The 12,342-nt window shown below is 48.5% G+C and overlaps 1 protein-coding gene across 3 annotated transcripts in view; it reads left to right on the top strand.

Moving 5' to 3' along the window:
* The window catches only part of RNF216 (ring finger protein 216), a 138,448-nt gene that overhangs the window by 109,671 nt on the left and 16,435 nt on the right, over positions 1-12,342 (top strand). For all 3 annotated transcript variants that reach the window (XM_089320895.1, XM_070064338.2, XM_051839048.3), the window contains one exon: positions 7,885-8,107. In XM_089320895.1, coding sequence (XP_089177021.1) covers positions 7,885-8,107 — 223 coding nt within the window. The remainder of the gene's footprint in view (positions 1-7,884; positions 8,108-12,342) is intronic.

The raw sequence follows: 12,342 nt of genomic DNA, 5'->3' as shown, positions 1-12,342 counted from the left end.
CCCATATAGGATGCCGGCACTGCAGGTGGCAGCTTTACCCGCTACGCCACAGTGCTGGCCTCCCCTTCTGTAATTTTTTAAGTGCTATGGAAATTATGTATATCTTTCTGTTTTGCCCCATTGCTTTAGACTGAGTCATGGAGGCAACCCTAACTCTAAAACAGACACCATATGTAGCCTTTAGCTGATGGCTTTATGTCCAGCTAAGATATGAAGAGTAAGGAAAGGATCCTGTTGCTTAAAAAAATGAAGTAGGGGACCAGTGCTGTGAAGTAGCAGATAAAGTCACTGGCTGCCTGCAGTGCTAGCATCCTATATGGGCTCCAGTTCAAGTCCCAGCTGCTCCACTTGCGATCCAGCTCTCTTCTATGGCCTGGGAAAGCAGTAAAAGATGGCCCAAGTGCTTGGGCCCCTGCACCTGTGTGGGAGACCCAGAGGAAACTCCTGGCTCCTGGCTTCAGATCAGCCCAGCTCTGGCTGTTGCAGCCCTTTGGGGGTGAAGCAGCAGATGAAAGACCTCTCTTTCTCTTTCTCTCTTCCTCTGCTTCTCTGTAACTCTGCCTTTCAGATAAATAAATAAATCTTTTTTTTTTTTTAATAAAGTAGGGGTGGCGATTTGTGGTATTTAGCAATCACCAAGTCTCACCACACATAGGTACTGTTGTCCACATTTTACTAACGAGGCAGCTCAGGCACAGAGCAGTAGGTGGCATAGCAGGGATTTGAACCCAGGCTGATGGTCTGTTTGGCTGTGCTCTAGGCTACAGCTTCAGTAGGCAAAATAATGGCTTCCAAAGATGTCCACACCCTAACCCTAGAACCTGTGAATGTTAACGCTGAATGACAGAGCAGCTTTCCAGGTGTCCTTGATATGAAAACGTTATCTAGGTGATCAGAGTAGACCCAGTCTTTAAAAGCAAGAGCCCTTCCCGCTGTAGAGATGCAGTGGTGGGTGAAGGACCAGAAAACACAGGACTTGATCTCCAGTTGCTGGCTTTGAAGGTGGCCCATGAGGCAGCCTCTGGAGCTTGGAGCACCTCTCAGCCTACAGCCCACGAGAAAATTGGGGCCTCAGTCCTACAAGCACCAAATCCTGCGGACAACCCACATGAGCAGCAAACAGGCTCTCTCCCAACGTTCCAGCAAGGAATGCAGCCCCGTGGCTGGACGTTTGAACCACTGCAGGACTCGGCAGGAGCACAGGCTGCTTCTCACGAGGAGGGAGTTCATTCTGCATCTCCTGTCAGTTCCTTCCACAGCCTGCACTCAGCATCTGGGTCTGGCACACCCTTGGGTCTTCCTTGACCCTGGTAACCTTCTATCACCGATGAATGAGTGACTCGGAGCAGAGCACCCAGAAGTGGTACATGTTGATTCCGAATTCCAGCAAAGCCTTCCAGCTGTGGCCCTCTTCCTCATGGCAGAGGATGCAGGATGGAGCGGCATGAGCTTACCTGCAAGGGATGCCCTGATGCACGTCCCTGGCCTCGACCGCCCGGCCTTCGCAGAAATGGCATGTTCCTGTGTTTTCCAGGAGTTTGTCTCCCCGCTCCCGGCATTCACAGACCGCACTAGTGTATCCTGAGCGCTGCCCCCACCTGTTCCCCTACCGTAGCAGCACGTCATTTGAGTAGCAGACCAGTGTGTGGTCCTGGGAGACAACAGGTGATCCAGGTCCTTGTCAGCGGCTGCTGTTCTCTTGTTACTGGACAGAAAATAAAAGCATCTTCCATCCAGGGCAGTTGCTGTATACCTATTGCCGTGGACTGTGAGTTTTTGCTCTGGCAAGGAACAGCCTCTGGAACAACAGCTGCAGTTAATCAGCACCTAAATAGACGTCGAGTGACACGCTGCTGTCCTGACCCATTTTTCTGAACAGGCCAAACAGAGGTGGGAGTCAGTGCCTTTCATCTTTTATTTTTTTTAAAGGTAGAGAGACAGACGGAGATCTCCCATCCACTGGTTCATTCTCCGAATGCCTGCAAGAGCCAAGCGTGGACCTGGGTGAAACCAGGAGCCTAGAATTCAATCCCAGTCTCTCACATGGGTGACAAGGGCTCAAGTACTTGAGCCATCTGTCACTTGCTGCTTACCCAGGTCCATATTAGCAGGAAGCTAGAATTGGGACTCCAACCCAGGCACTCAGATTGGGATGTGACATCTGAACCACTATGCCAGATGCCCACAGGAGTCCGCCCTGTTTTTAGAAAGGGGTGCTCCAGGGGCTTTTCTTGCCTTCTGCCACAGCATACCCTTCCTCCATAGATCAGGGTATCAGGAATTCCTAGCAGTTACCAGCTATCAGGAAAACTTGCAGGGGGCACACACAGGGAGTTTGAAGCATGGTAGGCACAATGCGATGAAGCTTGATCTTAACCAGTTAAGAGCTGTCCAGTTCCTTGGTGAAAGCTATGACAGCTTCTTTGCTTGTTTTACCTTTTCATAATCTATTGATCCCAGCACTGACCACTAAACTAATAGACTTCAGTGACCACACATGACAAAGAAAATAGAAAAAAAGGAAGAAAATATAATCATTACAAAATAGTTTAGGGGCCAGTATTGTGGTGTAGTAGCAGGGTAAGCCTGTGCTTGCAGCGCTGGCATCTCATAAGGGCAGCTGCTCCACTGCTGATTCAGCTCTCTGCTGGTGGCCTGGGAACGTAGTAGAAGGTGATGCAAGAGATTGGGCCCCATAAGAAGCTCCTGGCTCCTGGCTTCAGCCTGGCCCAACCCCAGCACTTGTTTTAGGAGTGAGCCAGTGGATGGAAGACCTCTCTCTCTGTCTGTAACTGTGCCTCTCAAATAAATAAATAAATAAATCTTTTTAAATCAAGTATTTAAAATCTAATTTCCAATTTGTAATATTCAAAATATCTAGTTTTCAACAATAATCTGTATGCCATACAAAGAATATATGCGCCATTCATAGAAATAAAAGCAGTTGACAGAAACCATCCCTGAAGATGCAAAGGCATTGTACTTACTAGATAAAATACTTTAAAGATACTCCGAGATCTACAGGAACCCAGGGGAGCACAGTGTAGGATCAAGTAAAGACTGTCAGTACAGAGAAATTGAGAAGAAAGTAAAAAGAAGCAGTAGAAATAGAATTTACAATAGCTGACATGAAAACCATGCTAGAGGAATCAAGCAGCAGGTTTGAGCAAGCAGAAGACTCGGAGGCCTTGGAGATAAGTCAATTGAAATTGCCCATTTGGAGGAGTAGAGTGAAAAAAGAACAACGCGGGGACATATAGGACACCATGAGCTGTACCCATATCATTTAGGGGAATGCAGAAGGAGGACAGACTGAAGGGAGAGGAAAGGCTATCTGAAGAAATAATGGCAAACGGCAAGAAAGAACAATCCAACCACAAAACAGAAAAAGGTTTTGGGTAGATATTTCTCTCAGAAGATAAACCAGTGGCCAACAGTCACATGAAATCACGTTCAATATCGGTAGTCATGGGGCCGGTGCTGTGGCACAGCCGGCTAAAGCCCGGCCTGCAGTGCTGGCATCCTACCAGTCCGAGTCCTGGCTGCTCCACTTTGATCCAGCTCTCTGCTGTGGCCTGGGAAAGCAGTGGAAGATGGCCCGTGTCCGTGGACCCCTGCACCCTCGTGGGAGACCTGGAAGAAGCTCCTGGCTCCTGGCTTTGCTTCATCTCAGCTCTGGCCATTGCAGCCATTTGGGGAGTGAGCCAAAAGATGGAAGACCTCTCTCTCTCTGGTTCTACCTCTCTGTAGCTCTGTCTTCAAATAAAATAAAATCATTAAAAAGTAGTAATAATATTTTAAAAAATCAGTAGTCATTATGGAAATGCAGATTTAACCACTTCACCCCTCCTAGGAAAGCTATAATCAAAAAATAAAAAATAGTAAATGTTACTAAGGATATCAAGAAATTGGCACCCTTGGGGCCAGCACTGTGGTGCAGTAGGGTAGGCCACTGCCTGAAATGCCAGCATCCCATATGAATACCAGTTCAAACCTCCGCTGTTCCACTTCTGATCGAGCTCACTGCTGATGTGCCGGGGAAAGAAGCACAAGGTGACCCAAATGTTTGGGCCCTGCCACCCACGTGGGAGACCCAGATGGAGTTCTAGGATCTTGGCTTTGCCTGGCCCAGCCCCAGCCATTGTGACCATCTGGAGAGTGAACCAGCGGATGGAAGCTTCTGTCTGTATGTGTGTGTCTCCTTCTTTGTTACTCTACTGTTAAATAAAATAATCTAAAAAGAAAATGGCACCCTCAAACACTGCAGGTAGGAATGTAAAATAGTATATATGGCCACTGTGATAGCCAATCTGATTCCTCAATTTAGACAGAATTACTATATGACTGAGCAAGTCCACTTCTAGGTACATGCCCCAAAGAATTGCAAACAGATGTTCAAACAAAAGCTTGGACATGAATGTCCCATGGCAGCATGATTCACAATAGCCTAAACAAGGAAATACCCCAGATGTCTCTCAGCTGATGGATAACAAATGGGTGCTGTCCATGCAATGGAATACTTCTCCTCCAGAAACAAAAACACAGCCCTGGGCAGGTGTTGTGGCACAGTGGACTAAGCCGCCACTGTGGCTGCCTGCATCCTACATTGAGATGCCTGGTGCAGGTCTCAGCTACTTGCTTCCTGCTGACGCTCCTGGAAGCTGTGGGTGATGGCTGAAGTACGCGGGATCCGCCACCGACATGGGGGACACAGATGGAGTTCTTGGCTCATGGCTTCAGCCTAACCCAGCCCTGGCTGTTGTGGGTGTTTGGAGAGTAAACCAGCACATGGAAGATCTCTTGTCTCTCCCTCTCTGTCACTCTGCCTTTTATTTCTTTTTTTTTTTTTTCTTTCTTTTTTTTTTTTTTTTTTTTAATGATAACAGTACTGATACATGTTACAACATGGATGAATCTTGAAAACATGCTAAGTGAAAGAAAGCAGGCAGGAAAGGCCCTGTCTTATCCAAATTCCATTTACAGTTAGTCTCTGAATTACAACAGTTTGACTTACTATTTTTTTTACTTTATGGTGGATTTGTCAGAATATAACCCCATAAATCAAGGAGCATCTATGTATGAAATATCCATAAGCACTAGCTTATTTGCCTATATGTAAAATGGGCAAATCCAGAGTGGGCATTTAGCTCACTAAGATACCCAGATGCCACACTGGAGTACCTGAACTCAGTTCCTGCCTCTGGCTGCTGAACTCAGGAGACGGTGCTGACGGCTCAGATAGTGGGAGACTGGATGAGGTTGTAACTCCAAGCCCATCCATTGCTGGGGTTTGGGCACTGAACTCAGACGGGAGCTCTCTGTTTCTCTGTCTCTCACTTTTTTTCTCTCTCCTCTCTAATTAATTAATTAAAATGGTTTAGGCAGTCATTTTTAGTGCATTTTATTCCAAGAAAACCACACCCGTAAATAACATGCACCTACTTGTAAGATTTTAGTTGGCATACACCAGGAATCTGAAGGAGGAGTTCCCAGTGCACTGGGATAGTGGTGAGAACAAGTAATGAGGAGTTGGAGGATGTAGACAACCAGAGAAGGGTCCTGGGCTTTCCTGTTTGAACACAGAGTCGGGCAGACACAGCCGCGGCTGGGGCCTCTTTTCCTGTCCTGCCCCAAGGGACACATCCTGTGGGCTGTTTGTTTCCTGCCTCATTTAGAATCTGGTTACCAAACCACCCTCCCCTTAAAAGAATCAACTATGATTTCTCCCCAGTTCAGTTTTTCACTTTTGTGTTATTGGAGCCGTAGTCAGCACATCCCATAATAGCAGTCCTGTTTTGGTAAAGGCCATTTGCCCTGTTTGGTCCTGTTCTTCTGAATGCAGAAGCAGAGGGCTTGAGTAGGTATCCGTGCAGGGGCAGCTAGCTGTCTAAACGTCATCCCAGTGCGGGCTGCGTGTGCTCCAGGCTCTCCCCCACACACCCACTGTGACTGCGCATTGGTGACTGACAGCTCAGTGGAACCTAGCAAACAAGGACACCCTCTTCCCAAGCCCTTGGGAGAGGATTGTGTGGCATTGTCTTCAGCTTCTCACACACTGCAGCCTGAACAGCTGCATAGGGACAGTCAGCAGCGCCACACAGCCAGATGTGACAGCTGACAGCCAGGCCCAGCCTGGAGAGTGCTTCCACAGAGGAAGTTCATCCTGAGGAACATCCACTCGTGTCTGCAAATTGCAGGCTTAGTCATTAAAACCTGGAATCTTTTATTTTTAAACTTACTTGAAAGGCAGAATTACAGAGAGAAGGAGAGAAAGAGATCTTCCATTTGCTGGTTCACTCCCCAAATGGCCTCAAGAACCGGGGCTGGGCCAGGCCAGAGCCAGGAGCCTCTTCTTTTTTTTTTACCCTTTTTTTTTTTTTTTTTTTTTTTTTTTTTTGACAGGCAGAGTGGACAGTGAGAGAGAGAGAGACAGAGAGAAAGGTCTTCCTTTGCCGTTGGTTCACCCTCCAATGGCCGCCGCGGCTGGCGCGCTGTGGCCGGCCCACCGCGCTGATCCAATGGCAGGAGCCAGGAGCCAGGTGCTTTTCCTGGTCTCCCATGGGGTGCAGGGCCCAAGCACCTGGGGCATCCTCCACTGCACTCCCTGGCCACAGCAGAGGGCTGGCCTGGAAGAGGGGCAACCGGGACAGAATCCGGCGCCCCGACCGGGACTAGAACCCGGTGTGCCGGCGCCGCTAGGCGGAGGATTAGCCTAGTGAGCCGCGGCGCCGGCCTAAGGAGCCTCTTCTTGATCTCCCACGAGGGTGCGGGGTCCCAAGGACTTGAGCCACCCTCCTCTGCCTTCCCAGGTGCTTCTGCAAGGAGCTGGATCAGAAGTGGAGCAGCCAGGACCGGGGTTGGTGCTGTGACACAGCGGGTTAAGCCTCCATCTGAGTGCCGGCATCCCATGTGGGTGCTAGTTCAAGTTCTAGCTGCTCCATTTCCAATCTGGCTCCCTCCTGATGTGCCTGGGAAAGCATCGGAGGACGGCCCAGATCCTTGTGCCCCTACGTCCACATGGAAGGCCCAGAAGAAGCTCCTGTCTCCTGGTTCAGACGCGGCTCCGGTTGTTGCAGCCATTTGAGGAGTGGACCAGCAGATGGAACATCTCTCTCTCAATTCCTTCAAGTGAATAAATAAATCTGGCTTCTAAGGGCACACCACAGTCGTTTTCCCAGTCTGCATAGGTCAAATCCTTGCCTGCCCAGGACTCTCCTGGTTCCATGTAGTGTTAGAGCTGGGAGCAGTGGATGGGGAAGGCTGGTGTTCCCAGCCTGCAGTCTGCAAACCAGAACTCAGCCTCGGCTGCAGTTGTATGTGGGCTGCGGCAGCTTCTCCTGATCGCCACACTGAGGGGTCTGCAGTGCTTGGCAGCAGGAAGAAGCCCTGCTTCCAGCCGTGTGCTCTTGGGTTCTCTGGAGTCTGCCCTGGCCTCACTAGCTGGCCTCGACTTGTCCTGTCCAGAACAAACTGAGGCCAGGTGGCGTGAGAGCACGGCCTCTGCCTGCAAGGCCCTGAGCTTAGCAGAGGGGAGCAGACATGGACACGCTCACAAGCCGGGTGCACGGAGCACCGCAGCGTGGAGGCACCTGGTCCACTGCGCGGCTCTCCACCAGACAGCCTGTCCTCAGTGCCAGAGTGCTTTATGTCTTCCCCGTGATCCTCCAAACACCACGAGAAAGGTATGTTTTCCCAATCTGGAAACAAAGAAGCTGAGTCTCCGGGCAGTTGTTAATTCACCCAAGGTTATACGCTGATGAACTTGAACCCAGTTCTCAGGCTCTCGATGTCGTAAAAGGCCATGGGCATTCACTGCTGTGGGAATACTTGGTGGCTGTCGTGTTCTCTCCTTCCCTGAGAGCTCCAGTGGTGTTCTCTTTCCAGGGAAGAGAAGATGAGCGCTGCCCGCATCAGGAAGTGCCGCAGGTGTGGGACGGGCCTCATCAAGTCCGAGGGCTGCAACCGCATGTCCTGCCGCTGCGGCGCCCAGATGTGCTACCTCTGCCGGGCGCCCATCAGCGGGTACGACCACTTCTGCCAGCACCCTCGCTCGCCAGGAGCGCCGTGCCAGGAGTGCTCCAAGTGCTCCCTCTGGACTGACCCCACGGTGAGTAGATGCATGGCTGCCCGTTGCTTTATGGCAGGACAGTGCCAGTCTGTTCCACAGGGAGAAAGCGTTTTGTATACGTAACAGACTTCGACTCTGGGAAGATACAGGAAACTACGTGGGCTGATAGTCACAGGACATTCTTGAGGAGGCACTCAGAAGCTAGCCATCAGAGAGCAGCCTGCCTGGTCTTTGGTTAAAGATGGATTTGGTTGGAAGGCAGAGTCACAGTCAGGGGGTGGGGAGTCTTCCATCCTCTGGTTCACTCCCCAGATGGCCACAACAGCCAGAGCTGCGCCTGTCTGAAGCCAGGAGCGTCCTCTGGGTCTCCCACACCACAGCGCTGGCCTTGGTCATGCTTTCTATTTCTTGATATTTTAGAAAGTTTCAAATCTGTATTTTAAGGACACTCACCAAAAAATCTGTAGTTTCCTTTGTGAGGGCTGTCTCTGTCAGGTTATAATATCAACATGTTAGTTTTATAGAAACACATGTGCAACTTTTCTATGCACTGGAATTTTTGCATGGCATAAAATATTTCCTAAAGGACTGAAGAATTTGCTTATGAAAAATAGGCAGTGCTGGCATCCTATATGGGCACTGGTTCGAGACCTAGCTGCTCCACTTCGGATCCAGCTTTGCTGTGGCCTGGGAAGGTGATGGAAGATGACCCCAGTCCTTGGGCACCTGCACCCATGTGGGAGACCTGGAAGAAGTTCCTGATTCCTGGCTTTGGATCAGCTCAGCTCCAGCCAGTGCAGCCATTTGGTTAGTGAACCAGAGGATGGAAGACAACTCTCTCTCTCTGCCTCTGCCCCTGCCTCTTTGTAGCTTTGCCTTTCAAATAAGTAAATCTTAAAAAAAAAAAAAAAAAGAATTTATTCCAGAAATGCAAGGATGATTTGATAGTGACAGTTCTGTTCATGTAATAGAATTCATGGTATCTTTCTTTTTAAATTTTTACTTACTTATTTTCATTTTATCGGAAAAACATCTCCCATCCACTGTTCACTCCCCAAATGCCGGCAACAGCTGGGGCTGGGCCAGGCCGAAGCCCAGAGCTCAGTCCAGGTCTCCTGCATGGGTAGCAGATACCCGACTTCTTTAGTCCTCACCTGCTGTCCCCCACGACGTATGTCAATAGAAAGCTAGAATGTGGAGCAAGGCTGGGACTCAAACCCAAGCGCTCTGATAAGGGGTGCAGGCCTTCCCACCAGTATAGCAGCTTAACTGCTGTGCCAGGCCCCGGAACCTCAGTAACCTAGAACAAGACCGCATAATCAGTTGGAAAACTATCAAATAAATGCGCTGAGTGCCATTCACAGTAGCCGTATAAATCATAAAGTAGCCTAGAAATGAAGGTTAACAAGGGATATGTAGAAAACCATCAAACTGTGTTGAAGGACATAAAGAGACTTGAACATACAGAGAAATATACCTTGCTCTTAAATAAGGTTGAATACTTAGAGGCATCCATTCTTTTTTTCTGGTTTGTTTAATGTTTATTTTTCCAGCTACTTGAAAGGCAGAGCAACAGAGAGTTCTTCCATCTGTTTCACTCCCCAAGTGTCCACAACAGCTGGAGCTGGGACTAAGCCAAGCCAGGAGACCAGAATTGCATCCTAGTCTCCTTGTGGGTGGCTCACACTGGCACTTTAATATGAGATATGGACACTAAGCAGTCCTGTAACCTGCTGAGCCCAGTACCCCACCCCTAGGCATCAGTTCTTAAGTGATTTATTTTTAAAGGTTTATTCATTCATTTATTCATTTGAAATCACATCAGGGAGAGAGGGAGAGATCTCCCATCTGCTGGTTTATTTCCCAAATGCCCATAACAGCCAAGACGGGCCCATGCCAAAACCAGGGTCCAGGACCTCCATCCAGGTCTCCCCTGTGGGTGGCAGACAATCATCTGCGCCCGTCTGGGGCACATCAGCAGGAAGCCAGATCAGAAGCAGAGCAGGCAGGCCTGAGACCAGCACTCGGTAAGCGATGCAGCACCGCAAGAAGCAGCGCAACCACGTGTGCCCCACACCGGCCCGTTCAAATGATCTTTTTAAGCTAGAAGTAAGCCCAGTCAGCTGTAAACTGGCTGTAAAGATCATCTGGTAATAATGTGGGGTTTGTTCTGCCAAGTGTGATCCCCGCTTGCCTTTGAGCAAATGCACCAAGGCTCATGGGGCCAAGTGTGGTGAGAGCCTTCTCAGCATTCACTGGGGAAGTGTGGGTGTGGCCTGGCTGCGTCATGAGACACCACACCATCACCAGGAGGTTGTGTGCTGTTGCAGAGAGATCACTTCTCTGCACGGTCACTCGCCTAGGCTAACGAATGGAAGGTCTGTCTCTCTCTCTCTCTCTCTCTCTAACTCTGCCTTTCAAATAAATAAAAATATTTAAAAAAAGACAGGGATCAGAAACAGTGCTATAGAGATTTAATGGCATTTCAAATCACTAGAGAAATGATAGATTCATTCGTTCGTTTATTGAAAAAAATATTTATTTGAAAGTCAGAGTTATAGAGAGCGATCTTCCACCTGCTGATTCACTCCCCAGATGACCACAGTAGCCGGGGCTGGGCCAAGCCAAAGCCAGGAGCTTCATCCAGGTCTCCAACATGGGTAGCAGAGGCCCAAACCCTCGGGCCATCTTGTGCTTTTCCCAGGCTCATTGGCAGGAAGCTGGATCAGAAGTAGAGCAGCAGGGACATGAACCAGCATCCATATGGGATGCCAGCATCGCAGGTGCAGATTTACTTACTGCACCACAATGCTGACACTGCTGCCAGAAGTAGTCTGAGCAGAAAGCCTGTATCCTCGAAGAGTTTTCAGTCCTACACACTCCAAAACAAGAGCCTTTGGTGTGTTTATCGCTGTTGCGGATTATTGAGAGCGGTGAGGGAGAGCCACAGGAGCTGGAGGAGACTGTTAGATGGGAGGACATGAGCAGGTGTCCTGGCTGGGGAGCAAGGCCAGCTGAGACACAAAAATCAATAGCCTTTGTATACACAGACAATGCCACGGCTGAAAAAGAACTTCTAAGATCAATCCTATTCACAACAGCTACAAAAAAAATCAAGTACCTTGGAATCAACTTAACCATAGATGTCAGAGATCTCTACGATGAGAATTACAAAACTGTAAAGAAAGAGAGGAAGATACAAAAAAAATGGAAAAATCTTCCATGTTCATGGGTTGAAAGACTCAATATCAGTATTATTAAAATATCTATTCTTCCAAAAGCAATTTACAGATTCAATGCGATACCAATCAAAGTAGCAAAGACATTCCTCTCAGATCTGGAAAAAATGATGCTGAAATTCATATGGAGGCACAGTAGATCTCGAATAGCTACAGCAATCTTATACAACAAAAACAGAGCCAGCGGCATCACAATACCAGATTTAAAGGCGTACTACAGGGCAGTTATAATCCAGACAGCCTGGTAATGGTATAGAAACAGATGGTTAGACCAGTGGAATAGAATAGAAACACCAGAAATCAATCCAGACATCTACAACCAGCTTATATTTGATCAAGGAGCTAAAACCAATTCCTGGAGCAAGGACAGTCTATTCAGCAAATGGTGCTGGGAAAACTGGATTTCCACGTGCAGAAGTATGAAGTACTACTCCTGAAAAAATGTTCAGGATCACCAGCCATCAGGGAAATGCAAATCAAAACCACAGTGAGGTTCTACCTCACCCCGGTTAGAATGGCACACATACAGAAATCAACCAATAACAGATGCTGGCGAGGATGTGGGGGAAAAGGGACACTAATCCCTGATCTGACAACTAACTGCGCACCTAAAAGGACACCTGCGGAAGTGAAACTGACACCGTGAGAAGCAGTGAGTGATCAGCCCTTGTCCTGACGGCCGAGGACCAGCTTACTGTTTTATTCTTTTTAGTATTTTCTTTTTCTACTTCATACCATTGGTTGAACTCTGCTTAGCACAGAATTATTCCTAGGTGTTTAAACCCAATTGAACACTGATCCCTGTTTCAGCGTAGCTCCAGCCATAGTGGCCATTTGGGGGTGAACCAACAGCAGGAAGACCTTTCTCTCTGTCTCTCTCACTGTCTAACTCTGTCAAGTAAATTAAAAAAAAAAAAAAATTGATCCCTGTTAAAAGTAAGAGTGGGAATAAGAGAGGGAGGAGATGTGCAGTTTAGCACCTTCCCTCGGACGACTTATCCCTAAGGGTAAATCTAAACTTGCCACTCGACTCCA

This window comes from Oryctolagus cuniculus, chromosome 19, assembly GCF_051225735.1.
Source record: "Oryctolagus cuniculus isolate XC-2025 breed Fujian yellow rabbit chromosome 19, ASM5122573v1, whole genome shotgun sequence".
NCBI lineage: Eukaryota > Metazoa > Chordata > Mammalia > Lagomorpha > Leporidae > Oryctolagus > Oryctolagus cuniculus.
This window is presented reverse-complemented; position numbering and strand designations above follow the sequence as displayed.